At 35.8% G+C, this 23,314-nt stretch overlaps 1 protein-coding gene across 3 annotated transcripts in view; it reads left to right on the forward strand.

Moving 5' to 3' along the window:
- The window catches only part of LOC100371826 (protein mono-ADP-ribosyltransferase PARP14-like), a 61,206-nt gene that overhangs the window by 24,629 nt on the left and 13,263 nt on the right, over positions 1–23,314 (forward strand). For all 3 annotated transcript variants that reach the window (XM_085506996.1, XM_085506998.1, XM_085506997.1), the window contains 8 exons: positions 1,042–1,143; positions 1,666–1,794; positions 7,240–7,416; positions 12,845–13,094; positions 14,809–14,916; positions 16,355–16,495; positions 20,606–20,839; positions 23,200–23,314. The exon at positions 23,200–23,314 is cut by the window's right edge and continues 73 nt beyond it. In XM_085506996.1, the coding sequence (XP_085363122.1) occupies positions 1,042–1,143; positions 1,666–1,794; positions 7,240–7,416; positions 12,845–13,094; positions 14,809–14,916; positions 16,355–16,495; positions 20,606–20,839; positions 23,200–23,314 (1,256 nt within the window). The remainder of the gene's footprint in view (positions 1–1,041; positions 1,144–1,665; positions 1,795–7,239; positions 7,417–12,844; positions 13,095–14,808; positions 14,917–16,354; positions 16,496–20,605; positions 20,840–23,199) is intronic.

Here is a 23,314-nt window from a genome sequence, read left to right on the forward strand (position 1 = left end):
ATAATTAAACAAGATATCTTTTTAAAATGTCATTTTACTCTTGATCATATTATTTTATTCGCCTTGAATTTCAAATCGATTACATATCGAACTTCTGTACATGTTTTTGTCTACTGCCCTTCTGCGTGCAAATAATGAGGTCATACTCATGTCACAATAAGTTGAAGCTGATGCCATGTTGATGCCATGAGACTGCGAAGCTGAGGCCACGATGATGCCACAAAATAGCGAGGCGAACACAGCTTCAATTTTCAATGACGCGAAGCTGATGCCACAATGATGCGATGCTGAGGCGACAATGAAGCCATGCGTAGGCGACAATGATGCCACAAAAGCCAAAGCTTCCGCGAGAACTGTACTGTACTTAGCAGATGAGAAATTTGATCCCCCTGTTTTAATTGGTAGAATCTATAATAGGATTTATCATATACCTTGTATTTCCCAGCCTCGTAACGCAATGGGAATCCCGATGCACGAGTCGTACAATAATTCTCTATATCACGCCCAGGCCCTGTTTACCATATTTGGTAAACGTGTCTATTTCCTGGAACTACTTTCTGTTTACCAACAACGCGCTTTGATAATGGCTTACTATATTATTCAGTGGATGGGAAATATACCAAGAGACCAGTTGGATTCAGCTGGCATTTCACCACAACAAATCATAAAGATAACTGGTCACAAAAATGTGTCAAATTTACAGCACTGCGATACTGTCTCCATGGAAGATCATCGGCGCATTTCAGATATTCTTAGTTGAGCTCTGAATCTAGAACTGTAAACCAAACTGCTTCTTGTCAAGCAGTTTTGTCTCGTTCACCGACTACAGTTTTTAACAACTGTGAAATCAATGGCTAGAGCATCAGCTCCAAGAAAACATCCGCGCCAGTAAAAAGGCCGTATTGAAACTCGGCCAACTAGAGTTCATCATTAAAATTTTTCTTAACATGTATACCATGATGAATCTGTTGTTTTGATTTTGGTGTTTTATAAAACTGATTATTATATCATGAATTCACAAGTTATATTATATTCTGTTAGGCCGATGTATTGGTGAATACGTGTGGTTCTGATTTTAAACTAATTGGTAGTGGTGGTGTTGCGAATGCATTTGGTGTTGCTGGCGGACCAAAATTACAACAGGTATGTTCTATTAATATATAATAATTCTAGTCTTATCATTCTGCCTTGTGTTTATTATTAAGTACTGTAAAATGACTAATATTCCCTGGGTTTAAATTACGCTGATTTACAATTTAAGGCATATTCTGTGGGTTTTAAATTCAGTTTTATCATTTAGATAATGTGTTCTATGCTAAATTTTACATATTCACTGGGTTTTAATTTAGCGCATTTTCCAGCGAAATAAACAAAAATAAATCCTAGTGAATAATTAATCCTTTTGCAGTATGATGCTTTTTGTTATAGTGTCAACTTTTCATTGTCTGCATTTATTAAATGGACATTTTCATTGTTTAACCCTTAATTTGAGTGTCAAGTTCTTTTCTTGCTCAAACTAAGGTAAATTTATTATAAATGGTACTATTTTGTTAGATAGTGTCTGAAGTTGAAGCTCAAAGGGTTTAAGCTGTCTTTTTTTACTAGACTAGTTAATCTGGGTTTTAGATGTCTCTTTAACGTTGTCATATTTCCTACTCATTACAGTATTGTGCTGGTCTTGGTACTGCCAGCAAAGGCAGTGTCATGGAAACTGACCCTGCTGGTACATTAAGATGCGAGTCCATATATCATGCTGTGACACCACGTGTGTCATCAAATAGAGAACAACAACAGGTATAAAACACAATATACTATTATTAATATGGCAACAGGAAGGAAGGCTTAGGTGGCCATAACCAATCCAAAAACTTATGTTTTGATCTCCGTGTGTCTGTGCGATCGTGTGTGCGTATCTTTTATCTTAGAAATGTCTGGACCAATCACAATCAAACTTCACACATACACCATACATGATATTATACATATGCACATCAATTTGTTTCACATCCTGATTCAATATGGCCTTGCTGTGACCAATTCAAATTTTAAATAATCAATAAATCATTATACATTATGTACAGGTTTAATGTGTAATATTAAACCATGTTTATGACTCAAATCTCATGCTCTCTCGCGTGATATTTACATAGATCTCGCACTTTCTCGCGTGGCTCAACATCACAATCAGTTTGTTTCTGGCGCCATATTGGAAGTAGCCTGAAAGTGTTACGGAGCTTCTGCCATTCTCGTTTTATTCACTCACATCTTCAATTTCCGCAACTGAAGTAGTAATTCATCGTGAAATGGACAGCCACAGTATGGTTACACGCCGTAGAGGCAGAAAGCGACGTGAAGTCACAAATACGGCGAGCGAAGTTGGTAGCAATCCCGTATCACTAGAAGAGGTAGAAATTCCTACGACGAGTTCAACCCAAGGTACTGCCGGACGCAAAACTCGACGAACAACAACTTTGGATCCCGAAAACCCTGTTAATTGGACTACACCAGTGTTACGCGAAAAGTTGCGGCAACTTGGAATGAAACTGCCACCGAGCATGAATAGAAAAAGTTTAATCCAAGTCTATGAACTGAACCGAGTAGACGATGATCGTGTTGAAACCGCGGCTACTACCACAGTCGGCACAGCCAACAATAATACCCCGCCCCTACTGTCACCACCGAGTGGGGAGTCATCTGGCAATAATAATACGGATCGTGACGGCAATAATATGGCTACTATTCGCCGAGAAATTGAGGACTTGCGACAAACTGTTTTACATCTTACTGAAACTTTTTGCGGACGAGACTCTAACAATATGGCGTCGTCGCATTCTCTTGGACCCATATCGCACACCAACCAACCAGCCACCGCTCAAGTTTTATCCTTATATGGGAATGACAATAGCAATACTAACGAACGAAGGAAGTTTGGTGTTGCATCACATGACTTGCCAAAGATAGTTTCTGTGTCACCAGCATTGAAAAAGAATATCTTGGAAGGTAAATTCATTAACTTAGCAGCGTTGTTAATCCCCGATCATGAAATTAACGAAAGTCGTTCTATTATGGACTTAGCGGGTAATGAGATTAAAATTAAGGGCAATCCTGATGCACGCTTAAACAAAGCATTGACTTTGAACGAATTTTTAGTTGCCTTTGGAAGATATAAAGCTATCATGTGCGAGGTATATCCTGGCAGACGTGAAGAGTTGGACCTCTACGAATCAGACATCATTGATATTGCTAACAGCTTTGGGGGTACACTATTTTATGACTACCATGTCCAATTTACAACTAAGGCAGCAGCATACCTCCAACAGAAAAATGTCAAGGTTGACTGGTCAGTTAGAGACAATGACATTTTTATCAGAGTTACTGCAGGCCGTAAAGCAGCAACATGTGCTATTTGCAGTAGTACTCTGCATTCTTATGATTTTTGCCCACGCAGGCAATTTGTATCACAACGGGGTCGTGATATGCAGCAACAGTCCAATACCAATGACATCAGAGGGAGACTCAGGTTATTCTTTAATGGAAAAGAAATATGCAATAATTTCAATACCGATAAAGGATGTCTCAGAGCGGTTTGTCCGTTGCTACATTTGTGCTCAACATGTAAAGGGAATCATCCAGTATGGAAATGTACTAAGTCTCCAGCACCTAACAAGTCTCAAGATTCAAAGTGACTCTCACATCAAGCTAGCACACCAATTAACATTGACTTTTTAGAAACAGCTTTAGCTGCACACCCTGATAAAATTTTTGTTTCTGAATTATGTACAGGCCTTAGAGAGGGTTTTCTTACAGGCATTGACGCTGTCCCAACATCTGTTTTTGAGTGTCCTAATAATTTGACTGCCAGACAGAATCCCTCAGTAATTAGCAAGCTTATTCAAGCTGAAATTGACAAGGGTTACCTTATTGGCCCTTTCAGTTCCCCCCCTTTTGATGTTTATCGCATTAGCCCATTGGGGTTAGCAGTGGGTAAATATTCAGGCAAGAAAAGGCTAATAGTGGACTTGTCTTCCCCTCATGATAAGCCACATGTGCCTAGCCTCAATGAGCTTATTAACAAAGACAAATACTCGTTATCTTATTCTACAGTGGATGACGCAATCAAAGAGTTAAAGTGTGTTGGTAATACTGCCCACATGTGCAAATTTGACATCACCGATGCTTTTAAAATCATTCCTTTGCATCCATCCATTTGGAAACTGCATGGTGTTAAATGGCAGGGTAACTACTATTTCTTCGTTAGACTGGTTTTTGGCAGCAGATCCAGTCCAAAAATTTTTGATATGCTGTCCACAGCGATCTGTTGGATTGCGCAGTTTAAATATGGTATTAGGTATATTCTGCATTTATTAGATGACTTCCTAACTATAGATGTTCATGCAGAAAGTGCTATGCGTTCCATGGCAGTTATGACCATGATTTTTAATTTACTTAGGATACCCTTGGCTAAGCATAAAACCCTAGGCCCAGCCCAGGAACTTGAATATCTTGGTATTTTGCTTAGTTCTAAAGACATGACTGCTTTCTTACCTGCTGATAAAAAAGCACGAATATTGACCAAGTTTGCTGAGGTTACATCTAAGAATACAGTTACAAAGCGACAATTGTTATCATTATTGGGGCACCTTAATTTTGCAACGAGAGTAATCATACCAGGGAGATCATTTCTTTCACATTTATTACAGTTAGCAGCATCGGTTTCTAAATTACATCACCATATTTCTCTCATTTAGATTGTCGCAGGGAATTGGCTATGTGGGAACATTTCTTAGCAGCTTGGAATGGAGCCCATTTCTTTCTACACAGTACAGTGACACTTGCCTCAGACATTGATATCTTTACAGATGCTTCATCCACTGTGGGCTTTGGGGGATATTTTAAAGGGAGCTGGTTCTGTGATAAGTGGCCAGTTGAGTTAGATTCACAACATAATAATGAATTATCCATGGCTTTGCTTGAGCTGTATCCCATTGTAGTGGCAGCAATGCTTTGGGGTACACAGTGGTCACAGCACAGAATCAGTTTCAATTGTGACAATCTTGCAACAGTGCATATTATTAGAAAGGGAAGAGCTTCCAGTCACTGTTGCATAATTAATAAGCTGATGAGACGGCTAACTTTATTGGCTATGCAATATAACTTTGTCTTCTTAGCCCACCATCTCCCAGGTGCTCACAATAGTATTGCAGACTCACTATCTCGCTTTCAATTTCAGAGATTTCGCCTCTTGGCACCAGCAGCACAACAGCACAAGACTCCGTGCCCATCGTTTTACAGAATAACCCAAATTTAGATGAGCAATTCAACCATTTATGGAGTTTCGCAATAACAAGTAAAACAAGGCAGGCGTACAATTGTGGTCATGCACAGTTTATCAGATTTTTAACCATGAATAATGTTCCTGTTTCCAGTCCTTTTCTGCCATCAATTTCTGAAAATTTACTTTTACTTTTTATCACTTATTGTTATGAACACTTGCATTTGAGTGCTGCTACTATTGAGTTGTATTTATCTGGTATCAGATTTAAATATATTGAGGCAGGGCTTCCTAACCCTTTAAGGTCATTTCATGGCGGCCCTTTAGATAGATTAAAGTTGCTAATTAAAAGTATTAAGCGTGTGCAAGGAAAACCAAGTAGAGCGAGACTTCCATTAACAGCTAACATTGTGGCACAATTGATCAAAGCTTTAAAGAAAGGAGTTTTCACCCCCTACACAGATGTTTTATTAGAAGCAGTCATTTTAGTAGCTTTTTTTGGATTTCTCAGGTGTGGGGAGTTTGCTATAGACACAACTCAATTTGATCACCAGGTGCATTTATGTGTAGAGGATGTAAAATTCAAGGATACAAGTCAGGTCTACTTAACTTTGAAAAAGACCAAGACTGATCCGTTCCGAAGGAGAACTACACTCACTCTCTGTAGTAATGATAGCCTCTGCCCAGTTAAGGCTTTACAGGTTTATATCAACTTACGACGTCACAGGAATCCTTTGGTTAAACCATGCGATCCCCTATTTATTTTTAGAGATGGCCTACCATTGTCACGCTCGCGTTTCTTACATTACCTTCGCTCCCTTCTTAACATTATTGGAGTCGATGCCAGGAAATATTCTGGTCATTCCTTTCGAATTGGGGCTGCCACCACAGCAGCACAGGTTGGTGTTCAAGACCACTTAATTAAATCTTTGGGACGCTGGTCATCTGACAGTTACAATCGTTATATTCATGTTTCTGACAAGTCCTTATTTGCAGCCCAGTCAGCATTAGTTAACAAAGTTTAATACATTGTAATTCACGGAGTTTCTAGTTATGTTTACATTTTCATGTTTTCCTACCATCCTTTATATCTTGGGGGTTATTCTGCAATTGAAACAATTGCATCATTTCGGGGACTTCGCTTATGGGATTAGCTCATATTCCCCCAAGATCATTCATATTTTCTTAGGTATATTTTGCGTGGGTTTTATTATTAGTGTTAATTTTATTATTGTAATTACTAATACCTCATTAACGACTTCACAGGCAGCCCTCGCTGCGTCAATGTCTAAACTCAGTAGTTGCAGCCCCCGCTGCCTCTACCCATAACCTCTTAACTTCATGCAGCCCCCGCTGCATAACCACGGTGTAGCCGCAGCACTCGCTGCCTATACTTTACAGTTGCAGTCATGCTGCAATCTGCCATTCCATACTAACATCATGCAGCTATGCTGCACCAACCAACATGTTTTCAGTCTTATTCTAGTTTGTATTTTAGTTTAGAAACTGTAAGCCAGCTAGTTTACACCTGCTTTGTTCTACATTTTGGGGGCGGCACCAGGGACCATCTTATCAGTCTGTTATGCATTGTCTCACTTTTGTGTACGATGGTCTTGTGGTGTGCCCCCCTATTTGCCAAATAAATTAGATATGCAGATATATTGGTTTGATGATTCTATTAAAAATGGCCGAATGGTGGCCATTTTTGTGCTAAAAAATCATCAAAATCAAGCATTTCTCAACTGTTTACAGAGGGATTTTGTTCAAACTTAGTATATACACTGCACATTATAGGATCTTGATGCACATCATTTTGTTTTCAGATAAGGTTTAAAATGGCCATTTTGTTTTAATGAATGTGGTTATAGTGCCATATCTCTGACTTGTTTTCTATGATTTAATCTGAGACTGCAAGTGTTTGCATGAATCTAATTGCATAATGAGATATGGTTTTTTTTTTTATGCAGGCTATAAGTCAAATCATGAGTAAGTGTTTTCAAATGATGACTGGTGATAACTACAACAGTATAGCGTTCCCTGCTATTGGTACTGGTAACCTTAATTATTCAAAGAAACTTGTAGCCGCAGAGATGTATAATGAAGTGTTCAAATTCAGCCAAAGATATGTCAACAGCTCTGTCAAGGTTTGGTTTTGTCTGTTATGTTTGTCTACCATTAATAGGTCCAAGTACTAGCCTTCTTGGTTTGCCTGCACTTAACTTCCTAACCTTTTCACCACCAGTTCCCTTTTTTTCATCACAAATTCACAAAATATTCTTGTTTATAGCCTCCACTTTCCGTCAGAAGATTGGTACATAAATAGCCAATTTTTTTTTAGTCAAAACTGAAAATCGACTCAAATTCTGTCTGTTAATTGGCTCCTAAATTAGGGTTCACTTCCAGAAATATTGAATAATCCAAGAAAAAACAGAAAAAATTTGACTAGAAAGTCTGGTGGTGAAAAGGTTGAGGGTGTATAAATCACATGTATATTAACATACACAAACTCAAAGTAGATCATTCTCCGTTCACTGCAAGTTCCAGCATTATATGTAAAATCAAATATATAAACAGGACAAACAAAGGTTGGGATTCAACAAATGCAAAGATATTTTTTTTTTGAATTTCCAAACTAAATTTTTACTATACACATTGAATGACGGTCAATTCTGATAGAATATGAATATTTCAATGCCATATTCCTCTCTGTAAGTTTGACATTGAACTATAAAAATAAGAAATTCAAGTTCAAAATTAAATCATATGATTTTTGCTCATGTGCCTTTCATATTTCACACAAAATCTTCTAATAAATTATAAATGATCTACTGTTTGAACATGATCAGCCTTTTCCATCCGCAGGTGTGGCTATTAAGGTAGCGAGACTATTATTTGTGTTGAAAATTACGATTTTCACATTTATTTATTAATTGATGAAATGCACTATAAACTTTCATGTGATAAAGTCAACATAACATAGAATGTCATGTAAGTTGGTTAAAATGTAGATTTTCTGAAGGGAAGCAAGGCAGCCTCAGTAGTGTTTTCCAAAATCAACAACACAGGTTTAATCTGTGTGCCTATAAGTTTCAAAGATAAACTCAAGACAAAGCAATGTTAGGATGTGTTATCAGTAGTTATCTGACACACAATGAGTGTTTCCAAACATTTGAGTGGTTTGTCTCCGCCCCTGTTTGTTTCACAGATTATTCATTTGCATATGAATGTGTCAGATACAAGGTCACACAGCCACTGAAAAAAAATCATTGATTTTGGTGTTTTCAATAACAAGGAACAATCACACAGGTGGAGGACTAACAATCTTAATCAAGCAGGATATCAAACAAGGAGTGAATATCATTGAAAATACATCTTCTGAAGAAAAATTCTGGTGTAAACTAAAGAAGAAATTTTTTGGTCAACTTAAGGATACTTATCTCTGTTTTGTTTATAATCCCCCACTGAACTCAAAACACTGCAATCCTGACTTTTTTGAACACTTGGAGAAGGACATATCTAAATTCTCACAGTTTGGTAACATTGTTATTCTAGGAGACTTTAACAGCAGAACTGGTATGTTAAAGGATTATGCTGATTTTGATGATACATTTTTACCATTACCATTTTCACCAGATAATAATGACACAATAACAGTTCGTAACAATCGAGATACTACAGTCAATGCATACGGTAAAGCTTTAATTGACCTTTGCAAAAATTGTGATATGAGGATACTGAATGGCAGAATGCCAGGAGATTGTAGTGGTAACATAACATGTTACCATTACAATGGAGTAAGCACAGTTGATTACGCCCTGTCGTCTTGTGATATTATTGATTATTTTGATTATTTTAAAATCCATGACTTTACTTATCTTTCAGACCATTGCCAGATTTCTTGCCAACTTAAATTAAATAAGATTATTAAATTACATAAAACCAATAATAATGATTTACATAATTTACCTAAAAGCTGGGTCTGGGATAAACTTTCAGTTTTTAATTACCAGGATAACCTTGCTTCAACACATAGTCAACAGAAAATAAATTCCTTCTTAACTAACAAATATACATTAGATAGTAAGGGAATAAATGATGCAGTAAATAATTTTAATTCATTAATTACTGAGTCTGCAGACAGAACATTTAACAAGAAGTCTAATAAAAGTAAGAAGCAGAAACCTAAAAAGAAAAAAATGGTTTGACAGAGACTGCATGGTACTCAAAAAAGATCTTGTTAAAATAGCCCAATTAGTTAATAAATTTCCTTTCGATACTAGGTTGAGAGACTTATTTTATAGAAGAAAAAAGAAATTTAAAAAACTAATTAAATTAAAGAAAAAACAAGAAGAAAACTTAATTGTGAATAAACTTATTAACTTAAATAATACTAACCCTAATCAATTTTGGAAAGTTATTAATCAATTAAGAGAATCAACTCATGAACAAGCAAGCCATATTTCACCAGAGGAATGGAATAGGTATTACAGTAAATTAAATGCCTGTGAGACCAATAACAATTATCATAATAACATAATTTCTGAAATTACATCACTTCAAAATAGGGAACCTTTAGCAACTAAATTGAATAGCACAATTACAGATGAAGAAATTAAATTAGCTATTAAAAAACTTAAGTCAAAAAAGGCAGCAGGGTATGATGTATACTGTCCAGAATTATTGAAACAAAGTTCAGACTTCCTGATTAAACCACTACAAAAACTTTACAACCTCATCTTGGATTCAGGTATTTACCCAGATATCTGGAACATCAGTATCATATCACATATTTTTAAGAAGGGAGATAGAGCAGAGCCTGGTAATTATAGGGGAATATCTGTTTCCAGTTGTGTGGGTAAGACATTTTGTGTTACATGTATTATGAATAATAGAATTCAACAGTTTATGGACAAAAACAATATTTTACATTCCAACCAAGCTGGCTTTCGAAAAGGTTTCCGCACCACTGATCATATTTTCACTCTAAAAACAATTGTACATAAGTATCTAAAGCAAAATGGAAGACTATACACTTGTTTCATAGACTTCCAGAAAGCTTTCGATACTATTTGGAGAAATGGTTTATTTTACAAACTTCTGAACAGTGGTATAGACGGGAAAATTTATAATATTATTAAATATATGTACTTAAATACAAAGGCCTGCATACGATTTGGAAACAAGACTTCTTCTGTTTTTGAGACAACTAAGGGAGTAAAACAAGGCTGTGTAATCAGCCCTATGCTTTTTAACATCTATATTAATGACTTAAATGATGTATTACAGGATAGTTCAATAGACCATGTTTCACTAAATGACACTAAAATTAGCTCACTCTTCTACGCAGATGACCTAGTTTTACTTTCCACAACAAACAATGGTCTTCAAAAAGCATTAGATATTTTATCAGACTATTGTTCTAATTGGAAACTTAGTGTCAATTTAACATAAACAAAAATTGTTATTTTCAGAAAAAGAGGTTTAAAAACACATGATAAATTTCTATATCTTGGAAATCATATCAACTGTGTTAACTCCTATAATTACTTAGGTGTTACAATGCAGTCCAATGGGAAATTTACTGAAGCCAGACAAAACATGGCAGATAAAGCCAACAGAGCCTTATATGCAATGTTAAGACACATTCCACCTGAATGCAACTGTAAAACATTTATCTATCTGTTCAGAACATGTATTCTTCCGGTACTCATTTATGGTTCAGAAATTTGGGGAATTGAAGTTTTGGATGAAAACAAATGGGACAAAACTACAAGTGAAAAACTACATTTGAAATTCTGTAGAAATATTCTAGGCCTAAATAAATTTGGTGCAAATTTAGCTTGTAGGGCAGAGTTGGGCTGTTTCCCATTACTAATAGACACCAAGAAAAACCTTATCAAGTATTGGTTACGCATACAAGGGCTTCCAGATAAATGTCTTACAAAACAAGCATATTATGAACAAATGAAATTCAATTTACCATGGTGTTCATCGGTTCAGAATTTAGTTATTGACTCAAGAATTCAAACTAGTAAAACAGATTTGAATATAAAGAACATTGATAAGACTTTAAAAGAAAACTATATTACATTTTGGAAACAGAATGTCAATCAAGAAAACACAAAACTAAGAACATATGCAAAATTCAAAAACACTTATAATTTTGAGTCATACTTAAATTGTCTTCCGAAAAAACATCAAGTCTGCATGTCACGCTTCCGAACAAGTAACCATTGTTTGGCTATTGAAAAAGGAAGGCACACACAGCCAAAAACTCCCATTGAAAAAAGAATTTGTAATTTATGTTCCCAAAATAAAATAGAAGATGAAGTTCACTTCCTTTTAGAATGTGATCGGTACAAATATATTAGACATGAATTGCTCACAGAAATTACATTAACTAATGCAGGAGATAAATTGAGTAATTTTATATTTTTGATGAGCAACAAGGACTCCAAGGCAATTAAATGTATGGGGACCTATCTACTTAAAGCCATGGAGTACAGAAAACTTTAACGTATCTATTTATATTGTATTGTAATTGTGTTGTGTATGGATATATTTATTGCTTTTTACCAAAAGAAATATTGTAATTTCTAAGGATGCAATAAAATTTGATTATTATTATTATGCCGAATTTATCCAATTATAGCTATCCCATTCCTTTATTTTTTTGGTTTCCAATAGCCTTACACATTTGGATGTCCCTACACATGTTAAAACAGACCTTGATGGGAAAACAAATTGATTGTGCCGATAAACAAGTTTGAAAATCTTTGCTGTTACTTTATGGACGTTTTCTAGGAGTTTATGTTTTTCAAAATACAAGGTCTTTAACAAAATATAACGTATACTTATTGTCGTCGGATTAACACCAAATTTTCACAGCTTTAAGGTGACAGTGAGAGGAACTTGAATGTGTCCAGACAAACTATTTCATCGATTATTTACCAACGAGTTGTGGTTTGAGTTGGGGGCAATGCGACTAAAACAGTAATTAAAATTCAGCACACTATTTTTTAAAACGCGTTGCTTGAATAAAACTGACCAGACACATTCAATTTACCAGACTATTGAACAACTAGGAAAAGTGAAAAAAATACTTCTTATCGCCAGCATAAATGCGTAATTATTTTTTTTACAGAAAAAGTAATTTTTCACCTTTGATTGAGTAACGCGTCGTAGAATGCAGATACGGGCATGCAAAATACACTTGTGAAAAGCTTGAAATCTGGCGATTCTAAAAATATATACTTTCCCGGGTCTATTTGTAGTCATTTAGTCACAATTAGAAGATGAAAACAAGTATGCAAATAATAGTCCCGCTACCTTAAGGACTGAAAAGATTTGATTTAATGGTTTGATTTTATGGGATTTCCTAAAAATCACATACCTGCCAATCATTTGGATGGATTTATTCATGGGAGTGACATTTCATGCAAATACAAAAAAATGTAACCATGACTCGGTGTCTTAAACCTGCCAATGAAATTGCTTCCTGAACTTCCAGAATTTGCAGAAAATTTTCTCTAGCCAAATTAAAAACAGTAACAGCATTCTTATATTTTTCAGAAAGTTTATTTTGTAGCCTTTGACCAGCAAACTATACAAGCATTTCACGATGAATTATCAGCCAGACAGAATATGTCAAATCCAAGCTATCGGAGCATGTCTCCTCCTGGTAATGAGGCATTTATGATGACAGCCCCTTCACCCGGGCAGCAAAGAATGGTAGTTGGACCAATAACTGTGGAAGTTCAGCGCGGTGATATTACAGCAGAAAACACAGATATTATTGTCAATTGTTGTAGTGGTAACATAGGTATGTAAATTTTAAACCATTGCTAAAACAATTTTGTAAAGTAATTCAAAACCACCAGATAAAAAATGGCCATATTTGAGTTATTCTTTGTTTTTTGTTTCTGTGTGTCATATTTTTTGAGGATAATTCTTTTCCAACAATTCAGTCATCACACCATTTCTCGGGCTTGCTTTGACCAAACCCATTAAAATTAACACAATGACAGTATTTTGCATATAACTTGCATACATTTGTATGCACATCAATTTGCATATGGCTAACTGGCGCCTCAAATTTGCTAAATTCTGATACTAACATGTGTCGCCCATGGACAGGGCGATTCCATTCAAACTTTGTACAAGGATCATGCATATTGGGTTACAGATGCATTCCATATTTTTTTTGAGATTTTACCAAAAATGGCCAATTGGTGACCATTTTGTTTTTGTTCATTTCCATGCTGATTCCTCACTAATACAGTTCTCATTTCGCCCAGTTAACCTGCTTTTATCTCCTTTTTTGACAGGAAAACGGCCACATTTTTTTCACTCATTTCACTCGCTTATTAAAAACACAGACTGCTTGCTCAAGCACCGTTCACTGGCACATAAGTGGTTGAAATGGTGGTTTTATGGTGAAATTTGAGGATACAATGAGTAATAACTATCGTTTGAGTGAATATCATACATACTGGGTTACAGCTGCATGTCATTTCATCAACTGTTTCTCAGAGAGGGCTTGCATGATTTTGCTCAAAATCGTACACATTACATTTTTTAGTGATTCAACCAAATATGCTCACCCTATTACAGTACATTGCAACAGTACAACGACTCGCATCGCATCACAACACTATTTAACCAAAAGTACTCCCCTACTCTTTGACATTAAATACAGAATGGCGACTGTGCATTATCAATGCTTGTTAGTCCCTGTTCAGACGAAGTCCGAAAACGGGGACTTATAATTCGGTCTCCGTCCAGAGTCATATCTCAGAATCCCTTGGACCGATTCTGTTCATTCTTTGCATGTGCCTAGTACTTCATGTGGGACATATGCACATGCAGTGGTTTAGCGATTTGATTCAAAATGGTCGACTGGCAGCCATCTTGTTTTTTGAAAATGTTGTATTTTGGACATGCTTTGTCAGTTTTCATTCAAACTTGGTACACAGATTATACATGTTAGGATATATGTCCCTGACGATTCATTTCGCAATTGGATCAAAGATGGTTGACTGGCAGGCATCTTGTTTTTTTTATATGCGGTATTTTGGACGTGCTCTGTCAGTTTTCATTCAAATTTGGCACATACATGTACTTTATACATATTAGGATGCATGTCCATGACAATTTGTTTCAAAATCTGGTCAAGGATGGCCGATTGACAGCCATCTGACTTTTTGGCCTTACTACTATATTTCCACAATTTATGTACCATTTTCATTTGTATTTAGCACATAAATCACATATCAGTGTGTTTCATAATCAGATCGGAGATGGACGAATAACGACTGTTTTTATTTTTGGCCATATTACTACTACATGGAACATGTGTTTTGATGTAAATAAACAATCTGTTGTATGCGCCACTTGGAACTCAAGTTTCAAGGACACGCTCGCGTCAACCCCTCCGCTTTAATATGACTAGCACAAAGAGAACTTTCAAATATTTAATGGGGACTGTGTCATTTTCAATGACTTGTTTCATCTTTTTTATATTGATAATTTTTCAGGCAAAGGTGGTGGCGTAACAAATGCCATTATGTCAGCTGGTGGGTCTGCGGTTAAACAAGCATGCGCTGCTTACACAAACCAACCGAAGGGTTCAGTCTGTGAAACAGGTAAGTGTGCATTGTGAAAATCATTCAAAAAATCAAAGAAAGCTTAGAAAGCTTTCCTGTGTGCTGAGAGTATTGGAGTGACATTAAAATTAATTCAAAATTTAAGATTTATCTTTCAAACTAATATTTGTTTGGAATTTGAGATGCACAACATGAAAACTGCCACATTATCAAAATTTATAATTTTTCATCTGTGTTTTTAGTCTAATTAATCCCAGAGCACTTCTGTAATGAGTTCAATTTAAATTTGATTTTTTTAGATATCAGAAATAATCAATAAGCATGTTTTCAACATTAAACTAATCATGTCTGTGGATTACCCCAATGAACAGAACCAAATGAATTATAATACAAATTAAGTAATTATTATGCATATTTTAATGTCTGTATATTGTTACAGGGTGCACAGGTAAAAAGTTTTATTATAATATGATGATTAATTCTAAATAAATTAGTGGGAAGCTAAAAAATAAATTATTATGCAAATTAGGTTATTATTATAGATGTATATAAACCCAAAACTAATTAGATCATCACATTGTGTAAGTGTATATATGTATCAAGATTCATAGAATTAGGTACTATCACAGACCATCTATGCACAAAGTTTCATTGAAATGTGATTAGAACCAACAAATTATGAATTATTATGCAATTTAGGTAATTAATATGATCTGATTTTAACCCAAAACTGAGCAGGTCTGTGCATTGTTCTAGAGTATCTATGTACCAAGTTTCATTGAAATGGAATAATTTGTATTTGCGATATCAGTGTAAAAGCCAAAAAATGAGCTAATTATGCAAATTAGATGATTAATACCCAAAACTAATCAGGTCTCTGCATAGTAGAGCATCTATGTACCAAGTACTGATTAGTAAGAAAATTGATTAATTATGCAAATTAAGTATCTAATATTTCACCTATCAGGTCTGTGCATTTTTTTATGACTTCAATGTACCAAGTTTCGATGAAATGTGATGATTAGTACTTGAGATATCAGTGGAAAAGCCAAAACTAGACTAATCTATATGCAAATTAGGTATTTAATAAGCATGAATTTTTACACAAAACTTATCAAATCTGTACATTAGTCCAGAGCATCTATGTACAACGTTTCATCAAAATCCAATGAATGGCTCTTTAGATATCTGCGGAACAGTCATGGAATAGCTAAAAATAGCTAATTATCATGGAAATTAGGTAATTATTATGCATGCATTTATTAGCCCAGAGCATCTATGTACCAGGTTGCATTAAAAACCAACATACAGATCTTGAAAAATCAGTGGAACGGACAAACACACACACACATACAGACAGACTATCTGCAAAGAGTCCCATTTTATGCTTTGCACATGGGAGTCAAACAATCTGATACAAAAGTCAGAAAATTTTAAAGCAGTAAAAAGTCAAAAATTGTTTCTTATTTATCTACAGTTAGTGGAAAACTACGTTGTAAGAAGTTGTATCATTTAGTGAATACCACGGCATCACAACTTGGTAATTCTATTGTAAAATGTCTTACAATGGCTGAAAATAGTGGTATGACATCAATAGCATTCCCAGCGGCTGGCACAGGTACGTTAATAGTTATAATAAACGTTCCCACCAATATTTAATGTTCATTTACATTGTCATGATGACAGAGCTGAATTATAACCAACTCATCTTTTTAGCTCCGCTGTCGACTTTGTCGAGCGGAGCTTATCATATGAGTGATTGTCCGCCGTCGTCCGTCGTCTTTCTTCTTGAAAACTATTAGCCTGAATGCTTTGATACTTGGTGTATATGTACCTTAGGTAGACCTCTTTTAGATTTGTTCATTTCATGATGATATCTTCAATTCTCTAATTTTGGTGAATATTTTTGTCATTTTTGGTAAAAAGTGATATTTTCGACTTCTTGTTAAAAACCGCATGTCCAATTGCTTTGATATTACATATATAGGTACTATATGTGGTTCTCTCTCAGATTTGTTCAATTCATGATGATATCTTCAATTCTCTAATTTTGATGAATATTTTTGTAATTTTTGGTAAAAAGTGATATTTTCGACTTCGTGTTGAAAACCGCAAGTCCAATTGCTTTGATATTACATATATAGGTACTACATGTGGACCTCTCTCAGATTTGTTCATTTTGTAATGATATCTTTAATTCTCTAATTTTGGTGAATATTTTTGTCATTTTTGGTAAAAAGTGATATTTTCAACTTCTTGTTAAAAACCGCAAGTCCAATTGCTTTGATATTACATATATAGGTACTACATGTGGACCTCTCTCAGATTTGTTCATTTTGTAATGATATCTTCAATTCTCTAATTTTGATGAATATTTTTGTCATTTTTGGTAAAAAGTGATATTTTCGACTTCTTGTTAAAAACCGCATGTCCAATTGCTTTGATATTACATATATAGGTACTACATGTGGTCCTCTCTCAGATTTGTTCAATTCATGATGATATCTTCAATTCTCTAATTTTGATGAATATTTTTGTAATTTTTGGTAAAAAGTGATATTTTCGACTTCTTGTTGAAAACCGCAAGTCCAATTGCTTTGATATTACATATATAGGTACTACATGTGGACCTCTCTCAGATTTGTTCATTTTGTAATGATATCTTCAATTCTCTAATTTTGATGAATATTTTTGTCATTTTTGGTAAAAAGTGATATTTTTGACTTCTTGTTAAAAACCGCATGTCCAATTGCTTTGATATTACATATATAGGTACTACATGTGGTCCTCTCTCAGATTTGTTCAATTCATGATGATATCTTCAATTCTCTAATTAGTCCCCGTTCGGACGCAGTCCGAAAACGGGGACTTATGTTTTGCCCTGTGTGCGTCCGTGCGTCCGTGCGTCCGTGATCACCTGTATCTTGAACATGCATGGACCGATTAAGTTCAAACTTCACTCATACATCACACCTTATATGGGACATATGCACATGCATTTTTTTCATGATCCGATTAACGATAGCCGAATAGCGGCCATTTTAAGGCCGAAAATGCATCAAAATCGCACATTTTCACCATTCCGGACCCGGATCTCAGTTATGCATGGACGGATTTTGTTCAAATTTGGTACATACATTAAACATAATAGGACCTTGATGCACGTCATTTTTTTTTTTGGATCGGGTTCGAAATGGCCGACTGGCGGCCATTTTGTTTTAAAGAATTCAGTTCTGGATCCGTATCCGAGACATGTCTGGATTGATCAAGTTCAAACTTCACACACACAAGGTACATCATGTCACAAATATGTATGTGCATTTGTTTCATGATCTCATTAACGATAGCCGAATAGCGGCCATTTTAAGGCCGAAAATGCATCAAAATCGCACATTTTCACCATTCCGGACCCGGATCTCAGTTATGCATGGACGGATTTTGTTCAAATTTGGTACATACATTAAACATAATAGGACCTTGATGCACGTCATTTTTTTTATTGGATCGGGTTCGAAATGGCCGACTGGCGGCCATTTTGTTTTAAAGAATTCAGTTCTGGATCCGTATCTGAGACATGCTTGGATTGATCGAGTTCAAACTTCACACACACAAGGTACATCATGTCACAAATATGTATGTGCATTTGTTTCATGATCTCATTAACGATAGCCAAATGGCGGTCGCTTTAAGGCCGAAAATGCATTGAAATCGCACATTTTCACCATTCCGGACCCGGATCTCAGTTATGCATGGACGGATTTCATTCAAATTTGGTACATACATTAAACATAATAGGACCTTGATGCACGTCATTTTTTTTCGGATCAAGTTCGAAATAGCCGACTGGCGGCCATTTTGTTTTAAAGAATTCAGTTCTGGATCCGTATCCGAGACATGTCTGGATTGATCAAGTTCAAACTTCACACACACAAGGTACATCATGTCACAAATATGTATGTGCATTTGTTTCATGATCTCATTAACGATAGCCAAATGGGGGCCGCTTTAAGGCCGAAAATGCATTGAAATCGCACATTTTCACCATTCCGGACCCGTATCTCAGTTATGCATGGATGGATTTTGTTCAAATTTGGTACATACATTAAACATAATAGGACCTTGATGCACGTCTTTTTTTTTTTTCGGATCAAATTCGAAATGGCCGACTGGCGGCCATTTTGTTAAAGAATTCAGTTCTGGATCCGTATCCAAGACATGTCTGGATTGATCAAGTTCAAACTTCACACACACATAGTACATCATGTCACAAATAGATATGTGCATTTGTTTCATGATCTGCTTAACAATAGCGGAATGATGGCCATTTTAAGGCCGAAAATGCATCAAAATCACATATTTTCACAATTCCAGAACCGGATCTCAGTCATGCATGGATGGATTTTGTTCAGATTTAGCACAATGTGTTGTACATATGCAGGTGCATTTCGGTCATGATCTGCTTTGAATGTATATGTCACTCAAATATGAACGGAACAGGGACGTGTCATTGACAATGACTTGTTTTGGTGAATATTTTTGTCATTTTTGGTAAAAAGTGATATTTTCAACTTCTTGTTAAAAATCGCAAGTCCAATTGTTTTTATATTACATGTATTTATATAGGTACTACATGTGGACCTCTTTCAGATTTGTTAAATTTGTGGTGATATCTTCAATTATTTAATTTTGATGATTATTTTTGTCATTTTTGGTAAAAAGTGATATTTTTGAATTCTTGATGAAAACAGCAAGTCTCATTGCTTTGATACTATACATATTGTTCATTTTCTAATGATATCTTCTGTTCTTTTGTTGAAATGTGCATTGCTAACAGCGGAGCTATCTCAGCCGACTGGCTGCTTGTTGTCATTATCCTAGACTGTTGAAAGTCCTCAGGCCTAATTTGTTTGTATACTAATTTCAATCAGCAAATGCCGATGGTGTTTGCAAGAAATGCCGCGGGCATTTAGGGGAAGACCTGAGGACTGTTCACTTCTGTATAGTTTTTCTTAATATTAATTATGCATGCAAGCGAATGATGTCACTCGGTTTTTATATTAGGCGGAGCATGACTATACATGTCAACAAAAAAAAGGTCACAGACCCATTTTATCGCTATTCTTTCGTGCTTTTGATCAGCAGATATTTTCAAATTTTTAAACCGGAGACCAACATATAAGTAAACGTCAAAGTGTATTTATTATCACTACAGTATAGCATATTTTGCCGGTCATCGTCGAAGTGAATAAATTGCGCAATGACGTGGCTGGTTGCTCCATGACATTGCGTGAGCTGTTCAATCATTCTCTGCTCAGTACTGGTGGAAAACCATGTAGTGTCGCGTGAGAGCGTTTACAAGCGTTAACAGTCCTCAGGCCTTCGCGGAAATGCCAACTTGCTGATTTAAGTATACTAACAAATTAGACCTGAGGACAGTCAACAGTCTATCATTACCCTAATCTAAATCTATAAAATATGGTGCAATAGACGTCATATAATCTCTATGTCAATCAAATCTGATCAAATCTGAAACTTCTTAAAAAAGTAGAATGTCTTATAGAATACGATGAAAACTCCTTCATTTCTGTTTTACATAATTTAATTATGCATCCACTGTGTTCTGTGATGTCATTTGGATGGAAATTTGTTTGATTGGCATGCAAATGAAACTCATGCTGAAAGTTGCTTACACTAATCATATATGAATCCTTGATATGTTGTAATTTAGGTAGCCATGGTATACCACCTCAAGATTGCGCTGATGCTATATTTGATGGGATCAAGAGCTTTGTACAACAATGTCAACCAAGAAGTCTGAAATTAGTGCATGTCACTGTATTCCAACAACAACATTTAACTGTCTTTCACTCTGCAATGAATTCTGGGATATCACAATTCAGCAAGTCATACATGCCAGCCAGTACATCTTCGTCAACGAATCCAACAGCCACTATAAAAAAAAGTAAGTCAAGCCCAGTTTCACCGAAAAAGGTTTCTAATTGGTTCATGTTAAGACTTAATATGGATTTGTGTTCAGTGTGTCTGTGCCATTGGTCCATACTATTTTAAACATTGGTTTGACCATTTTACAGAGACAAAATACAATGAGAAATATGCACATTGATTATCTTAAGGAATTGATGAGATTTGGCTATATTGATCTAGCCCCTCCCCCCAATTATATTGTTTCATTCATTCTTTAAATGATGTCCGTGCGTCTGTGCGTCCGTGCGTCCGTCCGGAGTCATATCTCAGAATCCCTTGGACCGATTCCGTTCATTCTTTGCATGTGCCTAGTACTTTATGTGGGACATATGCACATGCAGTGGTTTAGCGATTCCATTCAAAATGGCCGACTGGCAGCCATCTTGTTTTTTGAAAATGTTGTATTTTGGACATGCTTTGTCAGTTTTCATTCAAATTTAGTACATAGATCATACATGTTAGGTTACATGTTACCGACCGTCCGTGAGTTCCTGAGTCTGTCCGTCCGACCGTCCGTGTGTCCGTCTGTCCGTACGTCAGTCTGTCCAACGTCATATTTCAGAATCCTGTGGACCGATTCTGTTCATTCTTTGCATGTGCCTAGTACCTTATGTGGGACATATGCACATGCAGTGGTTTAGCGATTCCATTCAAAATGGCCGACTGGCAGCCATCTTGTTTTTTGAAAATGTTGTATTTTGGACATGCTTTGTCAGTTTTCATTCAAACTTGGTACATAGATTATAAATGTTAGGATACATGTCATGACGATTTATTTCACAATTGGATCAAAGATGGCCGACTGGCAGCCATCTTGTTTTTTGAAAATGTCGTATTTTGGACATGCTTTGTCAGTTTTCATTCAAATTTAGTACATAGATCATACATGTTAGGATACATGTCCCCGACCGTCCGTGAGTTCCTGAGTCTGTCCGTTCATCCTTTCGTGTGTCCGTCTGTCTGTGCGTCAGTCTATCCAACGTCATATTTCAGAATCCTGTGGACCGATTCCGTTCATTCTTTGCATGTGCCTAGTACCTTATGTGGGACATATGCACATGTAGTGGTTTAGCGATTCGATTCAAAATGGCCGACTGGCAGCCATCTTGTTTTTTTGAAAATGGTGTATTTTGGACATGCTTTGTCAGTTGTCATTCAAACTTGGTACATAGATTATACATGTTAGGATACATGTCCATGACGATTTATTTCGCAATTGGATCAAAGATGGTCGACTGGCAGGCATCTTGTTTTTGTTTTTTTATGCGGTATCTTGGACGTGCTCTGTCAGTTTTCATTCAAATTTGGCACATACATGTACTTTATACATGTTAGGATGCATGTCCATGACAATTTGTTTCAAAATCTGGTCAAGGATGGCCGATTGACAGCCATCTGACTTTTTGGCCTTACTACTATATTTCCACAATTTATGTACCATACATATCAGTGTGTTTCATAATCAGATCAAAGATGGCTGAATAACGGCTGTTTTTATTTTGGCTATATTACTATGACACGAAACAAGTGTTATGATGTAAATAAACAATCTGTTGTATACGCCACTTGGAACTCAAGTTTCAAGGACACGCTCGCGACAACCCCTCCACTTTAATATGACGAGCACAAAGAGAACTTAACGGGGACTGTGTCATTTTCAATGACTTGTTTTGATAAATTTGCACCCAGACTTCATGTAGCCGACATTGGACCATTCAGTCAACAACGCATTCAAGTTCCTGCACTGAATTTAATCGGACTGGCACATGTGAATATTTTTCTCGTATCAACCATGGCAGAATATTTTTAAAAGTAGAGTTTGTGTAATTTGGGGTACAAGAATTACCGGGTATACCTATATCACAAACGAAGTCTCATTGTAATGAGCTGCATACATGTGGTAAAAAATAGTAATCAGCCAAAAACTTTACCAACGTAAAATGTGCTGACGATTTTTTTTCATTTGTAATTTAAATAAAGCTGGCTGAAATACTTATAGGAATGTCATAATTGCATGGCAGTTATTTTCCATTTGTCTCGAATTAGATGACAAACAAAAAAAAAAGCCAAAAAATGTAGTCCATCCACTAATTTGTTTGCATGTATTTGTATGAGGTGACAGTGTGTGCATTTTTTTGCATTTTCATCAGATTGTCGTGAAATGAATTAATCACATTTATTGTAAGCATCTTGTAAATGTTACTTTGCTTTGTGGCTGTTACACTTCACGGCTACGACATGTGATTAATTATACTTATTTCAGGATACAACTTTGCAATTTACGTATATAGTCAAATAGATTTTGTGACAAATTTATATTTATTTTTGTAAAAACAGAAGACGATCGCTCATTTTGGACTAAGGCCAAGGAAACTATTTCTCAGAAATTCAAGTTTGACAAAGCAAGTGCTGAAAAGAGTTCCAAGAGTAAGATAAGTTTGATAGTCACTGC

Source organism: Saccoglossus kowalevskii, chromosome 13 (genome assembly GCF_978046115.1).
Source record: "Saccoglossus kowalevskii chromosome 13, keSacKowa6.1, whole genome shotgun sequence".
Taxonomy (NCBI): Eukaryota; Metazoa; Hemichordata; class Enteropneusta; family Harrimaniidae; genus Saccoglossus; species Saccoglossus kowalevskii.